This window comes from Pituophis catenifer, unplaced genomic scaffold (genome assembly GCF_029215685.1).
Source record: "Pituophis catenifer annectens isolate HBS135680 unplaced genomic scaffold, rPitCat1.0.hap2 SCAF_3, whole genome shotgun sequence".
NCBI classification, from domain to species: Eukaryota; Metazoa; Chordata; class Lepidosauria; order Squamata; family Colubridae; genus Pituophis; species Pituophis catenifer.
The window spans coordinates 157,354,418-157,375,983 of record NW_027256883.1 but is presented as its reverse complement, the minus strand read 5'-3'; the positions used below and the strand labels follow the sequence as shown (position 1 = coordinate 157,375,983).

The 21,566-nt window shown below is 38.0% G+C and overlaps 1 protein-coding gene across 1 annotated transcript in view; it reads left to right on the top strand.

Moving 5' to 3' along the window:
- The window catches only part of LOC139314067 (fatty-acid amide hydrolase 1-like), a 29,458-nt gene that overhangs the window by 800 nt on the left and 7,092 nt on the right, over positions 1-21,566 (top strand). Inside the window, exons 2-11 of the mRNA XM_070939588.1 lie at positions 214-327; positions 1,434-1,577; positions 4,981-5,114; positions 6,182-6,388; positions 7,517-7,557; positions 8,191-8,315; positions 10,384-10,509; positions 11,253-11,350; positions 13,558-13,657; positions 16,419-16,459. Of these exons, the coding sequence (XP_070795689.1) occupies positions 214-327; positions 1,434-1,577; positions 4,981-5,114; positions 6,182-6,388; positions 7,517-7,557; positions 8,191-8,315; positions 10,384-10,509; positions 11,253-11,350; positions 13,558-13,657; positions 16,419-16,459 (1,130 nt within the window). The remainder of the gene's footprint in view (positions 1-213; positions 328-1,433; positions 1,578-4,980; positions 5,115-6,181; positions 6,389-7,516; positions 7,558-8,190; positions 8,316-10,383; positions 10,510-11,252; positions 11,351-13,557; positions 13,658-16,418; positions 16,460-21,566) is intronic.

Below are 21,566 nucleotides of genomic sequence, written 5' to 3'. Positions count from 1 at the left end.
CCTCAAGGATTTATCTTGAGTAAAAGGTTGTTTTCATTTTCATAATTAAAATTAAATCCGAAAGCAACCCTTGTGAAGTGACTTGTGTTAACCCATTCAACAGTGTACGCTTGCATATTTCTATTGCAAAAGTTCTAAATGTTTGTAGATAGATTATATATGTATCTAAAAGAAGCAGTGTTTTATTATACTTGGGGATTTTTTCTCTTTCAGAATCCAAATCACCAACCAGAATCTATTTTATCACTGAGTTTGCATGAACTCTGTCAGAAACTTGGGGATGGTTCACTCACACCTGAGACTGTTTTCTACACCTATGTGGATAAGGTGAGGCATCATTCCCTAAGCTAACAAAAATGAGAAATAGGTGTAGGGTAGGTTTATTATGATTTTCCTGAGGATCCATAAACATTTTTTAAAAAGTAGATTTGAAAATTGTTTTAGGAATCTGCATTTTTCTTGTGGGTCACATATTTCTATGGCATCTTCTTTCTTGTTGCTTTTATAAGGGTCTCAATAATGTTAGCAAATTTTATCTCTCTTGCATAGAAAGCATTTTGTCAATGTAGCAATAAACTTCATAAACAGATTCTCTGGCTAATTATTCAGAAAAAAACCCCACTCATTGAGGTCAGTAGTTAATACTCCAAGGTAGGTGTATATCGTTTGTTTCCCCAAAAAAGCCAACATCAGATAATCTTTTCAAGAAAGAAATAATTTGATAATAAATACATAGAAGTGAAACTTCTAGTAAGGAAGAAGAAATTGGCCTATCCCAGAAATCGATCCAAAGTAGCAATATCTATCTACCTGTCCTTCAGCAGAGTGAAACCTAGTTTTAATATTTGGATGGGAGACAAACAGGAAAACTTAGGGCTGTAAGCTAGTTTGGCAAGTTGAAAAAATATCCTGGAAGAAAACAGTAGTAAGATTCCATATTGTTACAAAACCAGCTATTAAATGTGATTGTGAAGCACTAAGAGCTGACCCTGATTCAAAGACTCATTCAGTTAGTTTTTCCTCAGCCACTTGACCATAAGAGGGAAGTGTGAAGCAAGAATCATAGTCTTTTTTTTTTTTTTTACCCTCTAGGACTGATATATACCTGCTGGGTGAAAATTTTTACCCAGGAATATTCAGAACCTACTTAGCTTCTACACTGAGGCACACCAGTCTTTAGATATGAGAATCATTGGCACTGAACAATAAGGCCCATGTAGAAGAGAATTGGTTACTGTTTTGAGAAAAAAGAAAAGGGTCACATAACTCAGAGGAGAAAATAAAGAGGTAGAGGAACCATTTGTCTTTAGACATGAGGTAGTTTAGTAGAGCAGATAGACTTGCCCTCAGATTTCTATTTTTTTCTCCTCTTGTAAAGGTAGGCTTCATTTCACAGGAGAAATAAGGATGCTGTCTTTCCCTGCTTTTTCTAGGCCTTGAAAGTGACTGCAGATGTCAACTGCATAGTCGATTACATAGCAGAGAACGGATCCCAGCTTCCGCGTATGAACAGTGAAGGGAAAAAGGGCTTGCTCTATGGAGTTCCCGTCAGCATAAAGGATTCCATTAACTGCAAGGTATAGCTGGGGTGGGCCTTGGGTGGGTATGCAGAGCTTTCGTGTGGCCAAAGAACAGGTGGATGTGCAACTTGTACTCCATTATATAATAAGGAGCATCTTGGCTTTGGATTTGAATTGCTTCTAGCAGGTGCCTATACATAACTGGTGTCAAACTCGCCGCTTCACATTGCCATCATGTGATGTATCACAACATTTTTTTACCTTCGCGGAGCTGTGATGGGCGCGGCCTGCACATGACGCATCCAGGTCGCAGGCCGGCAGTTTGATACCCCTGGTGTACATGTTAGTTAATATGATATCATTTTTTCATCTGCCTGTATCTAATAGCTCAAGTCACTTATTTATTATTTATTTATTATATTTCTATACCTCCTTTCTTCCGTAGGACTCAAGGCGGTGTACAGTCAAGAAAAATATAGACACACAAACATCATAAAATTGCTAATTAAAATTATTACTTAGTTTGGTCAATTAAATAAAACCCAGAATTAGATAACATAATTAGATAACTTAATGCTGAGCCCTGCTCTCTTTTTTAAAATCTTTATTTTCTTTATTTATTTGTTACATTTTTATGTTGCCCATCTCCCCTCTAAGGTAACTCTGAGCAGCTTAAACCCTTTCTAAGAGGGCCTGGAGCAGGGTGATATGTGAGCCTGCAAACTGTAATGCACAAGTTGTTTTTTTAATTCCAATTGTTGGTTTCTTGTGTGGCTTTAAGATAGTGTTTACATTTGTGAGTGTTACCTTGAATGGTTTGCAATTAGGCAGCTTTTAAATCAAATAAGTAAGCAAAAATCCACGTTGCATATTGTGTGGGAAACCAGCTGTATCTTAAAAATGTGCTAGAAAATGTGATAACCAAAATAAATTGGTTATCTGTGATAACCAAAATAAAATTTACCTTATGCTAAGGCATGTTTCACAGTAGTCTTAACATTGATTGCTGTCTGCTAAAACATACAAAGTTCTCTGATACCAACTGGGAATAATAGGACAAGTTAAAAAATAACAAAAAAAATACATAAAACAAAGATATAACATAAGTGACCTCTGTCTTTTTCCAGTAAAGAAGTAGTAATACAATAGCCTCTCTCTAATGAATAATACCAATGCTTAAAATGCATTATAAAACTAATACTCAACATACAAAAAATAAAATAGTCATAATATAGTCTTCACTTAATTTTTGTCTAACTTATCATAAACTGACAAATTTGAATAAAATTAAGTTTCAGTATTTTTCTAGTCAAATCAAATCTTGTCCTCAAAACTCAGTCAAAATCTGATTTTTGTCCTTGTCTTGTAAGAAATCTAACAGTGGTCTCCAAGTTGCAAGAAAGTTAGTCAAGTTATTTTTTTCTAATTAAAGCAGTTAACTTCATCATCTAGCTAGTTCCATTAATTTTAAAGACTAATCTTGAAATGTGGATATGTGCTACTCTTTCCATCTTTGTATAGCAACCTTGCAGCCAATGTCATACATAAGAACTGTAAGGTCCCAAAATACACCTGAGTCACCAGAATGCCAAAGAGAGAGACTCAAGACGAGGCTTGCAAAAAAAACAGATTTTATTTATGGCCAAAAACAAAATACTGGGTGGAACTATATCCAGAACATACAGATACAATGCATGCGAGGAGATAGCCACACCTTGGGGAAGATATGACGTCCTTTTATACCCTCAGAGATGTCAGCTTAGTACCCAACTCTGGCCTCCCAATCCAGGCCCGTGCATTCCTTGTTGCCCTGCAAGGGGGAATAGAAACTTCCCAATTAGTCATCTTGAGCATTTCTTTGTTTACTCAATTGGCCACTTAGGCCCCCTGGCCCTGGAAAGTAGGAGTCTATCCAGATCAACATAAATTAAGACTGAGATAGTACCATGCTCTTAGATGGCACAAGAAAAAAACAGGGAGAAGATTAATATGGGTTCAGGTCAAATGGCAGGGACATATGTTTGACAAATACCAGATACATTACAGGCCTAATAACAGAATATGTTTGTTACAGGAGATACAAATATAAAGGCATAATATATGCGATACAAATACAAAGGCATATGTGTATTACAAGAACCTAATGGTTACAGAATCTAGTATACCAGTATATCATATCCTAGCATTATTTATTATATCCTTATTATTGTTTCCCTTCAGAACCAAGCCCCATGTTTTCTTCCCACCTGTTTATCTGCCATCCCTAAAAGCTTGTGGTTTCTTGGAATGGGTGGAGTCATATAATTTAAATCAGAAGCCGTGGTTTAAAAACCACAGTGTCTTGCATCGTATAACTTACTAACCTGAAGGCCAGACAAGGAATAATGGATGGAAACTGACCAAGGAGAGATTCAACCTAGAAATGAGGAGGAATTTTCTGACAGTGAGAACAATCAACCAATGGAACAGCTTGTCTTCGGAAGTTGTGGGAGCTTCATCACTTGAGACTTTCAAGAAACGATTGGACTGCCATTTGACAGAAATGGTGTGGGGCCGTGATGGCGAACCTATGGCTCGCGTGCCACAAATGGGCACGTCAGCTCAGCTCTGGCGGCCAGCTGATTTTCGGGCCTTCTGGGCCCACCAGAAGTAGGGAAACAGGCTGTTTCCTGCCTCCAGAGGGCCTGGGGGATGGGGAAGGCCCGTTTTTCTTTCTTACCTGCTCCAGATCCTCTCTATGCATCTGCAGAGGATGAAAACAGCCTTTCCCACTCCCTCAGAGGCCCTCCAGAGGCCTGAAAGGGGCCATTTCCCAACTCCAGGTGGGACAGGAAGTGATGTTTTTTGCTGTCCCCAGCCTTCAGAGACTCGTAGAGAGGCTGTTTTCGCCCTTCTCAGATGCATAGAGAGGATCTGGAGCCAGATAAGAAAGAAAAATGGGCGTGCCAGGCCATCGCGTGCCAGGAGTGGGGGGGGAGGGGAGTTGCGCTCACATGCGCAGGGCAGGGTGCATAGAATTATGGGTGTGGGCACACATGCATGCAAACTTCCCCACCACCCCCTCTCCTGGCACGCGACGGCAAAAAGGTTAGCCATCACTGGTATAGGGTCTCCTGCTTATGAACTAGATGACCCTTCTAACTCTGTTAATCTGTTAATTAATTAAAACCAAACTGGCCTAGCGTGATGTGTACATTCAGTTATACTGTTAATTAATGTAGTTTACTTTGGGCAGTTCTTATGCTGTTCAGGATTTCAGGGAGAAATATTCTATCAAGAATTCATCCTTGGACCTTCTGTAGGATAATAATCTTAATATTCCACAGGGAAATGAATAAATACATTACCAATTTATTGCTGCTTTTTAACATCTTAAACCCAGCATCACTGAACGATGTCTGATGTTTCTACGGGGAACCTGAATTTCCTTCTCATCTTTATATCTTTTTCCTCATCACAGGGCTATGATACTACTTTGGGCTTTGCAAAGCGTCTTTTCCAGCCAGCAGCAGAAGACGCTGTTGTAGTGCAGGTGTTGAAACATCAAGGAGCGATTCCATTTGTAAAAACAAATATTCCCCAATCTCTATTGAGGTAAATCATGTATTTATTTTTGCCATTGTCTATGTTTTGATTTTTATATACAGGTAATCCTTGATTTAAGACTATCCATTCAGCGATCTTTGGAACTTACAGTGGCACTGAAGGAAGGGATTTATGACCAAGTAAATCATTTGAAATTACAGCTGTTGCAGTGCTCTTTGTCTTGTGATCAAAGTTCAGGTGTTTGGCAGCTCACCTGCATTTACAGTCGCAGGAGAGTTTCACCTCTTTCCCACCTTCCCTGTCTTCCCCCTCCCTTTTGGGCTCCTGACTCCCTAGCTGAGCTTTGCCATCTTCTTCCTCCTGCTGCTGACCAAGTATGCTGCTACATGCACTCCTGGGTTTCATTTACGGTCACTCATGCGCACAATCCTGATCAGTAGCTACACTCAAATCATATTCACTTGAAACCTTTTTTTAGTAACAATCTATGTTTCCTCTTTCTCTCTCATACACGTGCACGCCTACACACCTACACCAACTACGCATGTCCTTCTCAACTAGGCTTCCAGGCACTAGCTAGCAGGATGGAAGCCACCAAGTCTTGGATCCAAAGACAAAGAGTTGGAGGGCTTCAGGGCCCCTTTTGTCCCCCAAAGACCTTGCTTTGTTGATTCACAAATTGGCAGCTACTTTGCCTTGTTGACTTACAAGTTTGGTACCTGTTGATGGCACTTGGAGGCAGGGGAGAGGAGCATTTCCATGTAGTGAGGCTCAACTTGTTTTCCTGGTTCAGGTAACATTCTTTTATTACCTTAACAATTTCAATTCTTTTAGACAAAATTCCTAGCTTTTTGTCCACCCTGCTTCAGCCTTAGGTAGATTTTTTTTAGCCTTTTCTACATTGTGGTGACTAGTTGAAAAGAAAAAGAAATCCTTATAAAGAGTCATAGTGTAAATACCATTGTTTCGGGTTAAGATTAATCAAGAGATACAGTATCATTTTGTAAAAAGGCTAATTGAATCATATTCTTAAATCCCTAAATGGAAGAATTATTAGGAAAATATTTGGAACTATACCAAAACCAATTGCTGACAATATTCTTTTGTCTTTTCAGCTTTGACTGCAGCAATCCGATCTTTGGATCAACAGTGCATCCTCTGGATCCCACAAAGAGCCCTGGTGGATCATCAGGAGGAGAAGGAGCTCTTATTAAAAGTGGAGGATCCATTCTGGGCATTGGCACAGATCTAGGAGGCAGCATTCGTATCCCAAGTGCCTTTTGCGGAATTTGTGGCTTAAAACCCACTAGCAACAGAATTAGGTTGTATACAAACCCTAGTCTTTAAACTACAGAGTTTAAAATATTGTGGATTATTTCTCTCAGATTCCTGATCTATTCCTGATCTATTATAACTTTATATTGCTTCCTGGTCTACTATATCAGAGTTGCCAAGAAAGGGGGAATTAATAATTAATTCAAATAGTGAAAATTAATCAATCAGATAATTGACTAGGTTAAATCTTGTTTCATTCAACCTTTGTAGAATTGCTTTTTACATCTACAATCTTATGTCCACTTCAAGTGAATTCTGTTTAACATATGAAATAGACTGTCCTGTTTTACCCTGCTGTACCCTAATCACCCTAGCAGTTCCTGCCTGCCAACCTAGCAGTTTGAAAGCATGTAAAAAATGCAAGTAGAAAAATAGGGACCAATTTTGGTGGGAAGGTAACAGAGTTCCATGGGCCTTTGGCATTTAGTCATGCCCGCCACATGACCACGGAGACGTCTTCGCACAGCACTGGCTCTTCAGCTTTGAAACAGAGATGAGCACCGCCCCCTAGAGTCGGGAACAATTAGCACATATGTGCGAAGGGAACCTTTACATTTACCCTAATCAAAAAGTTGTGAACTTCCAAGGTTTATCAGTTATGTTCTAATTAGTGGGGCAGTATATAAGTGCTATTGCTATTGCTAGTCTAATAGGCTTGGCGGGAATCTTTTTTTTTTTTTTTGCTTTAATTTATATGCTGCCCTTCTCCGGAGACTCAGGGTGGCTTACGATGCGTTAAACAATAGCCTTCATACTTATGTATATTATACAAAGTCAGTTTATTGCCCCCACAATCTGGGTCCTCATTTTACCTACCTTTGAAAGGATGGAAGGCTGAGTCAACCTTGAGCCTGGTGGGATTTGAACTTGCAGTAATTGCAAGCAGCAGATGTTAATAACAGTGCATTAGTCCACTGTGCTACCAAGGCTCTTAGCTATTTTAGTTCGTATAAACTAACCCTGTTCAACTTGGCAAACCAGAAATATTCTCAACATGTCATCTGTGTTCAGTGCTGAAATGAGTTCCCCTTTAGAATGTAAAGAAAAAGGAATTGATATTGAAAATTGGGAATCTTGACAGCTTTGCTAAAACTACTCTTTTTCTGCCTCTATAGCAAAAAAGGAATTGTTCCATGTGTCGCCGGTCAGAAAGGAGGTAAGTTACTATTATTTGATTAGATAAATGGGAATTTACTTCAAGTGAATAAGTTATCCTTTGACATTCTTGTTCTCCCAAAAACAGTTTCATCAATTTACAAAGTAAATTACAATACAAAGTAGATTTTGAAAATGTTGGCAGCTGGCAACTTTTCAAAAAAGTATGAACTCAGCTTAATGACTTAATTGATTTATATGGCTGTCCAACTTGCAAATTGTGACTCTGGGTGACTTACAATGGATTACAGGTAGTCCTTAATTTGTGACCATAATTGAGACCAACATTTGGTCATAAGTCATTCCAGTCACAAGTCAAGTCCACTACATGACAAGATTTGATTTTATGACAGTCTATATTGAAAGTAGAGAAGAGTAAACAAATGTCTTTTTATTTATAGTACTCTTTAACCTTTTTTTTGATCCTATTGTACTGAAAAGTTGCTTTTCTATAGTGTTATGAAGAGTGCAAATGGGGAAGAGAGGTCATTCCTTCTGAAAAGTAGGGAATGAATTGACTCTTGAGGAGTTAATCGCTTTTTGGTGAGCTTCAGCGGTTGAAACCTTCCTCTCAGAATTTCCTGAGTCCTAAAAAGCTACTCTTCAATGCTTTCTGTTTACTTGTTTCTTCCAGCTTATGCTGGCTTGGGACCAATGGCAAGAGATGTTGACAGCCTTGCCCTTTGCCTGAAGGCTCTCTTGTGCAAGAAAATGTTCCATCTGGATCCCATGGTGCCACCTCTTCCTTTCAACGAGCAAGTAAGATCAGTGATCCTACTAACCATGCAGAGATCTTCAAATCAGAAGATTTTTTTTTTTAATTTGATTTATATGACACCCTTCTCCGGAGACTCAGGGCAGCTTACAATGTGTTAAGCAATAGCCTTCATACTTTTGTATATTTATACAAAGTCAGCTTATTGCCCCCACAAACTGGGTCCTCAATTTACCCACCTTAGAAAGGAAATATTCAAATTCAAAGATTTGAATTTGAATATTTGGAGAAAACACAGGTGCCCTTGCCAAAATCATTACTACTCCCTTAAAGATGCTGTGACTTTTCCAGGGCTCCTATAGTAATGGCATCATCTCAGAAAAATAACCCCAAAAATACATACATGGTTGGAAAAAATGATAAAGCAACATATAGATTTAAAACCAGAAATATTTTTGTTGGGTTTTACCGGATAAGTATAACAAGGGGAATACATATTTGATTTTACATGCACTAACTGCAGTTAGAATTATATTTGCGCAACAATGGAAAAGTGAAGAGATCCCTACAGATGAAAATGTGAAAAAAAAAATACTAGAATGTACAGAAAAGGATAGACTAACACTTACAATTAAGGAAAACAAAGAAACAGAGTACTTTTTGACATGGGACTTATTTTATTAATGGTTAGCTAATAAAAACAGAAGTTAGAAACATGGAAATATAAGAAAAGGACTAATAATACAAGAGAGGTTTGTTAAAATGGATAAGCTGTTGTTGTTGTTGTTGTTATTATTATTATTATTATTATTATTATTATTATTATTATTATTATGGAACTAATACCAATGTAATGAACATTGTTGTAAACACTTTGATTATTATTTCCTAAGACTATTTGCACCCAGACAACACTGTTTAACTGAAAATGGAATTTTTATGTTATAAAATAAAATAAAAAATATTCAAAAAAAAAAAAAATAACCCCACATATGAATTAAAGAGATGACCAGAGAGTTCCCCGAACAGCATGATGAGAAAAGGGTATAATCAAGAAAATATCTCCACTTTGCCTTTGGGAATCTACTAACGGCATGGGTTGTTTCTACATCTCTGGAAAATGAACATTATGCCATTTTACCTGTGACAGATGGCAGAAATACATAAACACTGAAGAGCCACTCTCCTTTTTGCATTTCATTGAGAGAAGTGATTATTTTAAAATAAATAAGCATTAGTAACACTTGGGAAGGAAACCAGGTAAAAAGAGACATCAAGTAGGCTACACTTACAGGCTAAGTGTACAGCTAGTCCTTGATTTACAATCTGTTGCTTAAGAGACCATTCAAAATTACAATGGACCTCCAAATAGTACTTTTGACTCCGTGGCAGCCTCCCTCCCCCTCCCATGCTCATGTGTTTACATTTTGGGTGCCTGGCAACTGGCCCAGTCACTGAACATTCAAAAATGCATCACAAATACCATTGACTGGTGCTAATGGTTGATACGGGTTGCTGTCAGCATCGTAGATATCAACCAAGTATCTTCCAAGTTATCATAGGTATCAACCAACTAAAATTGGGCGCAGTCACACATGATGACTCACTTAATGACAACATGACTTAAGACCATAATTCCAGGCTCAATTATCATAAATCGAGGCTTATCTGTATCTCAAAATTCAATTCGGTCTGTCCCTTTTGTCTCTCAGCTTCAGAAAAATAATACTGAACCGTGTCATGTCTCACCTGGGAAAATGCATTGTATGTTTGCCCACAGGAAAAGGATATTTAAAGGACTATCTTGTTTTTTTCCCCTTTTGAACCTGTGTTAGTGTGCTCAGGCATTGATGTCCTGGGAAAACATTTCATGATTTGGTCCTGTTCTTCAGAACTGTTGACTAAGGAACTTTATTGGCTTAAGCACCCTTGCCTGCTTGCCTCTGGAGTTAAGCCAGTGGGTGGATATTTATACCAGCAGATAAAGAAACTGAGAAATAGATGTTTCTGTAGCTAATGTAGTGCTGATTTATTGAGTGTAGTGTCCTGCTTTTAAGGCATCTACTATGATTAATTATTTTGAAATTTTCTCTTGTTCTTCTGTTGCTCTAGATTTATACCAGCTCTGCACCCCTCAGAATAGGATATCACGTGACTAATTCCTATTTTATGCCAAGCCCTTCCATGACACGGGCTGTGCTGGAAACCAAGGAGCTTCTGGAAATAAATGGCCATGTGGTATGTATACTTATTAGGGGAGAGGGAGATATGTGTTGGACCAAAGGGATGTCTGTTTCAGAAGGCAACTTCAGTAAATGTAAGAGATTTTTGTGGAGGGTGCAACAGCAGAGAAAGAGCAAAACTTCACTTAAGTGTTATTTGGGCTTTCCCTTCCTTCGTACTAACTCCGCTGCACTACCTGTTACCAATAAAGGGTGGAGTTTCATGCAAAAAGCAGCTTGGCTAATTTTGCTTTTGAGTATTTCAATACTGTATTCTGGTTCACTTTGCCTTCATCTCTAATTTGCTGATTATTTATTATGCTAGTTTCGTTGTCCGCCATACAGAGTTTTTAAAAATTGATTGGATTTGCTTAATGCAGGAGAGCCTTTATATAGGGGATGGCCCTCAGATTGTTTCCAAGTGATAGTTAGTTACACAGGTTTGCCATTTGTATTGACTTTTAGTAGAGTTGTGCAAACCTTTCCCCAAGTGAAAGATTGAATCATATGCAAATGAATGCATTTTTATCATTTAGAGCAACGTTTTTGAACTTGGCAATTTTAAGATGCATAGACTTCAACTCCCATTGATAGCATGCTGGGGAATTTTACACATCTTAAAGTAGCCAAGTTTGAAAAAAGATTGGTTTAGAGAATTGGGTTTTTTTTCTCTCAGACATGTTTCTGACTGTAGATATTTCCCCCATTTTTTTAAAAAAACACACCTTTTATTGTAAATATTCTTCCATTTCTTTTTAGTTGGTCCCCTTTAAGCCACCTCACATAGTCCATTTTATGAGCCACTTATTTCCTGCATCGTTTCTTGGTGATTGTGGTGCCACTTTATTGCAGCCTTTGTAAGTATTGCATTTTCTATACTCTGAAGTGTATATGTGAGGAAATAAGAATAGAAGGCTTATTTTGTGAATGTGATTCACCCCCCCCCCTTTTATTTCCTTCTGTTTCCAATTATTTTCGATAGGCGGAGAGACAGGGCTTTAATTTTTGTGATGCTGAAAGTTGCTATGAATGAAACATTTGGGACTAGTGAACTTCAGCTGTTTGAATCTTTTTTTCCCTTTGCTTCAAACAACATCTCTAATTCTGCTGGAAGCTTTATTTTTTTATAGATCTAAGATACTACAGGTAGTCCTCACTTAGTGACCAAAATTATAACTGGCAACTCCATCACTAAGCACCACCATTCTAAATGGAAAAGAGCCTTGGTAGTACAGTGGTCTAAACCCTGTTATTAAGCTGGTTATTAAGACCAGCTGCCTGCAATTACTGCAGGTTTGAATCTCGCCAAGGCTCAAGGTTGACTCAGCCTTCCATCCTTTCTAAGGTAGGTAAATTGAGGACCCAGTTGTGGGGGCAATAAGCTGACTTTGTATAAATATACAAAAGGATGAAGGCTATTGCTGAGCACATTGTAAGCCACCCTGAGTCTCCGGAGAAGGGTGGCATATAAATCAAATTTAAAACAAAAAAACAAAAAAAACCACATTACCATGATGAGCTTATGACTCTTCACATTTGTCACACAGCAATCATTAAGGGAGACATCAGGAGACTTTGACTTGCAGCTTTACTCCTGCTTTATCTTGTTGGAAGCCAGTTGTACAACAGTGAATGATGATCATAAGACCGTATGTCCCTGCAATGATTGTAACTGTGAAGAGTGGTCGAAAAGTTGGGGGGGGGGTTCTTTCACTCGTACAACTTCAAACATTTGCTACACAAGGCAATTGGTAAATGATGACCGCCTGTATGTGTGTATGTGAAGGGATGTAAGACTATATAAAAAAGCTTTCTGCAGTAATACAGACAGGATAGAATTCTACAATGTTTAAATAGAGAACATTCAGCTTCAAAACTTCCCTTAAACTTAAATCTCAATATTTAGTGCCTGTAGTCCCAATATTCCAGGATTGTTGTCAGGTTAAAAATTAAAAGCTGGAACAAGATACATTACTTTGAATTCTTGTATGATATTTATGTATCAGGGCAACACATCAATATAGGTGAGAGGCTTAAATCGGGCAATGAAATCTCAAATGGAATATTGCTGCCAGTGTAAGACAAATCTGAATGGATGCCAGAATATGGATGCCTAGAGAGAGGAGCGCAGTAGGTGGAAGTCTTGGGCAACATTTTTATTTATTTATTAGATACATTCAGGTGGTCCTCAACTTACAACCAGTTGTTTAATGGTTGTTTGAAGCTACAAAGGCACTGAAAAAAGTGACTACTGACCATTCTTCACACTTACAACCGTTGCAGCATCCCTGTAGTCACGTGATCAAAATTTGGACGCTTGACAACTGGCATGTGTTTATCAGAATTGCAGTGTCCCGGGACCATGTGATCACTTCTGACAAACAAAGTCAATAGAGATTGGATGGATTTGCATATCATTTTAACCCATAATATATAGTAGCATATTTGATTTTGGGTTAGTGTGATAGATGTACTGAGCTGCTATAGCTTATATTTATACTAGGATCTGACAGAACACTAGGATATTACGGTTGAACTTCCCAAACAGCTCTTGATAAAAGTGCTTCATTCAAAACCCTTGTGGAAATTTAGAGGTAATGAGAGAAGAGGTCCTTCTATAAATCAGTAATTGGTTAAAAAAAATTTAGGATGAAGGTTAGAATAAATGGATAGCTTATACAATGGAAAGAAGTAAGATTCTACATAAATCCTGCTTCTACCAAGCACACAGATTGCAATCATGTGACTGCGGGGTGATAGTGCAACATTTTGTGATGGCTGAAAGAGCTTTATTGGCCATAAAGCACCCTTTTCAAAACCATCTGTAATTCCAGACTGTCCTTAAACAAACAGTTTTGACTCAAGACTACCTATACATCTGATGTAGTAGGATTTTTCTCTTGGTTTTTACAGATTAATCAGAATTATTAATCAGAACATGGCAAACAGACATTTCTGGATGCCAGTAGTGCTAGCTAATGCCTGAAATTGGAAGATAACTTCCATTTTGAAAATTATTTTAGCATTTTATTTATGTGCTTGGATTTTCCTGGTTGCCTTTCAGTGAAGGCGAACCTATAGATCCGAATCTAAGAATTAACATACAGATGATAAAATTACCTTATTGGATTCGAAGAGGCCTATCCTGGATTATAAAACCAATAGTAAGTAATATTTCTTACTATCTTTATTTACCTGGTACAGGGTTTCCCAATTTATGTTCAGTTATCTGTACCTGTGTTATTCTGTGTTCTAATGTGACATGGCACTCTTGCAAAAAATTCCTATAACTTCCACTCCCTCAAACATTTCATCCCTATTAGTAAGAATTAAATTCAGTATAGCTGACCCACTAGTTCCCTGCTCCACATTTTGAATGACAGGGTTGTCTGCTAGTCACATCAGGAACCTATTTGATGTATGCTGATGACCTTGTGTTTGTACAGGAAGACCCTTTTATATCGGGCCCAAAGTTAACTTACGAATTAGAAAGATAATGGAGCTGTGGCGGGCCTAAAAGTAAATAAGGAAAAAACCAACGTCTTGATTAAAAATTTGACAATAAATCAGGGGAAGGAAATAGAATTGAGCTTGGGATTTCAAATCATAAAAAAAATAAGGTATTTAGGCATTTTACTATCTGCTAAGTGTTCGACAATTAAGGAGGATACTTATTTCAAACTTCTTCAACAAACGGAACAAGACTTAGAGAAATGGAAGAAGCTACAGGTCTCTCTGTTAGGTAGGATTGCGGTCATAAAATCTTATATTCTCCCAAAATGGATTTATTTATTTTACACAGCCCCAGCCAGATTGGACAATAAAATTTTTAAACGATTAAACCAATGTGTTCTCAAATATATTTAGCAGAATAAAAAACCTAGAATTAAATTTAAAATGCTCCAAGAGGTGAAGGGTAGAGGGGGATTTGGTTTGCCTAAATGGGAGTATTATTACCAGGGCGCAAATTTAATTTGGCTGAGGGACTGGATCTTGTTGAGAAGGAGACGGCTGTTGGCTCTGGAAGGTTTGGGCTTGCAACAGGGTTGGCATTATTTCCTTTGGCAAGAGAGGGCACGTGTTTTGCAAGTCACTATTTGAGGAATACTTTAATCGTAACATGGAGGAAAATTAAAGACAAATTTTATCCCTTGATCCCCTCCTGGCTGGTCCCTCTAGAAGCCATGACATATACCCCGCTATATAATAAAGAAAAACATCTACCCTATTGTGAGCTGCTTGATAATCAAGGCTGTTTAAAAATCAGAACCGAACTAGCTCTGATAAGATTATATTAGGGAAGGAGGAAAAATGTTAGCTAAAATGTACAATTTTTTAATAACCCATTGGATAGGTGACGAGATCGTCAAGGACTCGATGATTGACGGGGGGAGGAATTTTGGCCACTCAATCGATTTGGCGAAATGGGAAGAAATTTGGTCTAGACAATTAAAATTTTTAATGGCAACTACTTATAAGGAAAACCTGTACAAGATGGTATATAGGTGGCACCTGCCTCCTGCCCAACTATCCAAAATGTTTCCTGGACTCTCCCCAAATTGTTGGAAGTGTGGGGAGCTAGGTACCTATTTCCATGTATGGTGTTCTTGCCCCAGAGTAACTGAATTTTGGACACTCATTCAGAGGTGGCTGTTGGAAATTACTGGTTACAAACTACAATTGAAACTTGAATTTTACTTATTAAACATCAGGCCAGATAAAATAGGCACTAACAATGGTATCTGATTGTTTAAATCACAACTGCGGTTAGAATATGTCTAGCCCAAAACTGGAAGGGTAAAGATCTACCATCTGAAGATATGATTATAGGGAAAATCATGGAATGTGTAGAAGCCAATAGGCTAACTAAAATTTTAAGAGATCAAAAAGACTCTGCATATTTCCAATGCTGGGACCTATGGTATGCCTGGTTAGATAATAGAATAAAAAGAGGACAATGCTAAAAGACTTCTATCTTTTATATCTGTTTATTTAAATTGAATGTTATGTATTGTGTAATGTTCTCACTGTGATCTGTTTGTCGATAAATCTTCTGTTTGTACTTTTTTAAAGAAATAAAACCTAATAATAATAAAAAAAGGAACCTGTTTGATCTCCAAGTCACTGCAGTTTGTCTCCCAGTTTTCATGGGCGATGAGGGACTGGATCCATGGGTCTCCGTAGTCCTAGTCTGTGATTTTAACCACCATTCTACGCCAACTGTAAATATTCTAGCTTTGGCATTCTCATAATTAATATAATGGCTATATATTAAAGTGATGTAGGGTATATCAGGCTGTACTGAAACAACTGAGCCAACTTTAACTTCAACCTTCCAAATGGGTTGGGACCAGTGGTGAAATTCAAAAATTTTTCCTACCAGTTCTGTGGGTGTGGCTTGGTGGGGGTGGTCATGTGATGTCATGCGTGGCCAACTTTTTTAAAAACTTTTTAAAGCATTTTTTTTACTAAAAACAGTTTTTAAAATGTTCCGTCGATCAGCTGTGACAATCAGCTGTGCCCGCGATCGTCTGAACCTTATTTTTACTTTTTTAAACTTTAAAAAAAAAATTACCACTGGTTTAAAAAAGTAAAGAAAAGGTTCTGACAATTGGGCAGCACAGCTGATTGTCACAGCTGATCGTCGGAACGTTTTTTTTACTCTTTAAAGGATTTTTATACTACCGATTTGGGTGAACTGGTAACATTTTTGATAATGGTTCAGGCAAACCAGCCCGAACCGGTAGCATTTCATCCCTTGCTGAGACTATTGTTCTCCAGCCTGGAAAGGCTAAAGAAGTAGATTTGGGCTTCTTGGGCTAGTTGTGTTTCATTCTAAGTTTTTGGTGAAGTATAATATTGAAGAGTGTTTACCACTTATTTTTACATCAACCCCTATTGGGCATTTCATTTATTTTTCCTTAGGCTATTCGTCAGTCAAGAACTTTGAGCAACCTGCAAGAAAGGTAAATATTTTTGGTGGGAGATTAAGGCCTTCATATCTTCATATTGCTTTTGTAGTAAGTCGGTTGATTTTTTGCTTCCTGATTTTATAGTTCCTGTTTGGATGGAATTAGTGATGAATATGCTTTTAACCAAGCAAAAATGATTGCATCTGAAGTAAGGTTTTCCAGCAGTAGTTTAGTATAAAACAAGGACCTATGAGTTGCGTTTTGCATGTGATCCCAAAGAACTATGGTATAACGGTAGAGTACCAATGTTAGAGACTATATATCTGCAGAACTAGCTACAATGGATTGCTCCCATCTATCCCAAAATTAAAACTACATTTTATTTCTTAAATCTTGTAATAGCTATGGGGTGTCACAGAATAATTTAACTTTATTTTGAATCTCTTTTTAGCACTTGGAACAGGGGTGAAATCTACTTACCTTCCCTACAGGTTAGGAAGTGCGCACTCCGTGCATGTGAGCTCACTCCGCGCATGTGTGTCATGTGCGATTTTGAACCCTCTGCATCTGCGCAAAGGCTTCTGCGCATGCGCAGAGGGTAAAAAACAGGTTACTTCTTGGTTAAAACCAGGAAGCAACGACCTCTGGGTTGGTGGGCGGAGCCTCGTGCTGCCGCCGCTACTGCCACTGCTACTGCCACCATTAACGGTTCTCCAAACCCCGCCCTGCCGCTGCTACCAGTTCACCTGAACCAGTGTGAACTGGTAGTATTTTACCCCTGACTTGGAACATTCAGTAGGTTTCTGTACATTCATTTTAATTGTGCTCTGGTATAGTGAATACTAGAAACATGTTCTTAAATTTATAAAGACTCCACAATATACTGTTTTTTAATTGTGCTTTATTAAATTTCTGTAAAGAATTATACACACACCCACACAAAAAAACCCACACAATTAGAAATAAAATTGTTGTTGCTGGTGGCGAAGTCGTGTCCGACCCATCACGACCCCATGGACAATGTTCCTCCAGGCCTTCCTGTCCTCTACCATCCTCTGGAGTCCATTTAAGATCACACCTACTGTTTCCGTGACTCCATCCAGCCACCTCGTTCCCTGTCGTCCCCTTCTTCTTTTGCCTTCAATCTTTCCCAGCATTAGGCTTTTCTCCACTGAAACCTTCCTTCTCATTAGGTAGTCAAAGTATTTGAGTTTCATCTTCAGGATCTGGCCTTCTAAAGACCAATCAGGGTTGATCTCCTCTAGGACTGACCAGTTTGATCACCTTGCAGTCCAAGGGACTCGCAGCAGTCTCTTCCAGCAGAATGGAATGGAATGGAATGGAATGGAATGGCATGGAATGGAATGGAATGGAATGGAATAGAATTCTTTATTGGCCAAGTGTGATTGGACATATAAGGAATTTGTCTTGGTGCATATACTCTCAGTGTACATAAAAGAAAAGATACATTCGTCAAGAATCATAAGGTACAACAATTAATGATAGTCATAGGGTACAAATAAGCAATCAAATCATATTAGGAAACAGTCAATATAAATCGTAAGGATACCAGCAACAAGATTATAGTCATACAGTCATAAGTAGGAGGAGATGGGTGATAGGAATGATGACAAGATTAATAGTAGTGTAGACTTAGTAAATAGTTTGACAGTGTTGAGGGAATTATTTGTTTAGCAGAGTGATGGCGTTCGGGGAAAAACTGTTCTTGTGTCTAGTTGTTCTGATGTGCAGTGCTCTATAGCATCGTTTTGAGGGAAGCAGTTGAAACAGTTTATGTTTTTTCTGCAGTTCTAATTATCCTCTGAAGTCTGTGTCTGTCTTGTTGGGTTGCAGAACCAAATCAGACAGTTATAGAGGTGCAGATGACAGACTCAATAATTCCTCTGTAGAACTGTATCAGCAGCTCCTTGGGCAGTTTGAGCTTTCTGAGTTGGCGCAGAAAGAACATTCTTTGTTGTGCTTTTTTGATGACAGTTTTGATGTTAGGTGTCCATTTTTGGTCTTGAGATATGGTAGAACTTAGAAATTTGAAGGTGTCTACTATTGATACTGTGTTGTCTAGTATTGTAAGAGGTGGTAGTATGGAAGGGTTTCTCCTAAAGGCTACCACCATTTCTACGGTTTTGAGTGTGTTCAATTCCAGATTGTTCCAGTCGCACCATGAGGTTAGTTGTTCAACCTCCCATCTGTATGCAGATTCATCATTGTCTCGAATGAGATCGATTACTGTTGTGTCATCTGCAAACTTCAGTAGTTTAACAGATGGATTGTTTGAGATGTAGTCATTGATATATAGAGAGAAGTGGAGAGAGCACACAGCCTTGGGGGACCCCTGTGCTAATTGTACAGGCATCTGATGTGATATGCTTAGCTTCACCTGCTGCTTCCTGTCTGTTAGGAAGCTTATGATCCACTTACAAGTGTGTTCAGGTACCACTAGCTGGTTTAGCTTAGTTAGAAGAATGTCTGGAATGATGGTGTTGAATGCTGAACTAAAGTCTACAAAGAGGACCCTTGTATAGGTCTCTGGAGATTCAAGATGTTGTAGGATGTAGTGCAGAGACATATTAACAGCATCATCTGTTGATCTATTTGCTCGCTATGCAAATTGCAAGGGATCTAACAGCGGATCCGTGATGGTTTTCAAGTGGGACAGTACTAGCCTTTCAAAGATTTTCATAACTACAGATGTTAGAATAACCGGTTTGTAGTCATTCAGTTCCTTGATGGTGGACTTCTTTGGCACTGGGGTGATAGTAGAGCATTTGAAGCAAGAAGGAACATAGCACATCTATAGCGATTTATTGAAGATTTGGGTGAAGATGGGGGTCAATTGGTCAACACATACTTTTAAGCAAGAAGGAGTTATCTTGTCTGGGCCTGTATATAGTTATTCCCTACTTTCCCCTACTTTCTTCAATTTAAGCCTAAATTTTGCAACAAGAAGTTTATGAATTGAGCCACAGTCAGCTCCTGGTCTTGTTTTTACTGACTTTTGTATAGAGCTTCTCCATCTTTGGCTGCAAAATTCTATCAGCCTGTGCCTTGCTTCATTTTGTACTCCAAGGCCAAACTTCCTTGTTATTCTGGTTATCTTTTGGCTTCCTGCTTTAGCATTCCAATCCCCCATGATTACAGGGACATCATTTTTTGGTGTTAATTCTATAAGGTGCTATACGGCTTCATAGAAACGGTCAATTTCATCCTCTTCAGCACCAGTGGTTGGGCATAGACCTGGACTACTGTGATATTGAATGGTTTGCCTTGGATTCGAACTGAGATCATTCTGTCATTTTGAGGATTGTATCCCAGTATTGCTTTTCCTTATTGACTACTAGCTGATTACCTAGCGTTGCACGGGTATTTATCCCAATCTTGTATTAGACAGGAAAAGGAATGAATTATATCTTTAGTGTCAAATCAAAGCAATTTTATTTACAGGGTTTTAAAAGTATAAGCACAGATTACAAATTATAAAGTAAAATATTATTCAAATTAAGTATAATAGTAAGTTAAGACAAAACTTGATTATAAACAACATTTTTAGTTTCACCTCCAGGATCAAGAATAAATAAATTCTGTGGTGAACCCACCCTTGAGTAAGCAACATAAAGTTATCCGTGGGAGAAACATGATGATCCCAAATCCACTCCACAGTACTTAATAGACTGGCCCTGTGACTTATTGATCGTGATTGAAAATGCAAGTCTCAATTTTTATTCAAAAATTTTTCAAATCTTTTTCCAGCGAATAGATCATCTGTGTACCAAGTTTGGTTAAAATTGCTCAAGGCGCGTCAGAGTTATGGTGGAACACACACACAAAGACACACACACACAGCATTGTTAGGGGTGTGTTACCCGCACAATATTTTTTTCCAGAGAGTAAGTCATCTATGTAGCAAGTTTGGTTGAAATTGCTCTAGCCGTTCCAGAGTTATCCTGGATCGTATATATACATACATACATACATACATACATACATACATACATACATACATACATATATATATATGTACATATATATATGTATATATATATACATACATACATACATCCTTTTATATAGATAGATAGATAGATAGATAGATAGATAGATAGATAGATAGATAGATAGATAGATAGATGATAGATAGAAGATGAAAGCTATTGCATTTCTTCTGAGAGATTCTTGCCCACAGTAATATACCCAATGGTCATCTGAATTAAATTCACCCATTCCTGCCCATTTTAGTTCACTGATTCCTTAGATATTGATGTTCAGTCTTGTCATCTCTTGTTGATCACGTCTAGCTTGCCTTGATTCATGGATCTTACATTCCAGATTCCTATGGAGAAAAAATCTTTACAGCATCGGACTTTCCTTTCACCACCAGATGCATCCACAGCTGAATGTCCTTTTGGCTTTGGCCCAGTCGCTTCACTCTTTCTGGCGCTACTAGTACTAGCCCTCTGCTCTTCCCCAGTAGCATATTGGACACCTTGCGACCTGAGGGGCTCATCTTCTGGCGTCATATCTTTTTGCCTTTTGGTACTGTCCATGGGGTTTTCATGGCAAAGATACTGGAGTGGGTTGCCATTTTCTTCTCCAGAGGATCAAATTTTGTGAAATAAAATAGGGAGGGGCAAAGTACAAGGGATAAAGAAAAAAGGATGAGATAGAAACTAAAAATAGAATAACTTTCTTCAATACAGTTACAAATATAAAATTCATTAATCTTTTGATCTGAAATTCAGTAATGCACTATATAATTTCCATAAACAATTCTAATTGTCAAATCCCAATATCAATTAGCATTTCTTTCACTCTGAAACAAAAGTCCCAAAGTCATTTCCATGTAGAAACAAAGCTAGACAAAGTCTTTTCTTTACTCAAACTAGTTAGTTTTGCCATCATCCAATTCCATTAATTTTACCACCCGTAATATACTGTTAAAGCCAACAGTTTTAGTCAGCACCTGTTTTGGATCAGATGCATGTTCCTTTGACATTTCCTAAAATATTTTTTGTACTTTCATATATTTTTCTGTATATTGTCGCTTTCAAATACCATTTCTTTTGACTTTATAGGCTAAATATGGGCTGGAGGAGAGCATTGTGGGTTGGGAATGCTACTTAATCCATTCTTAGTATGACTTTTT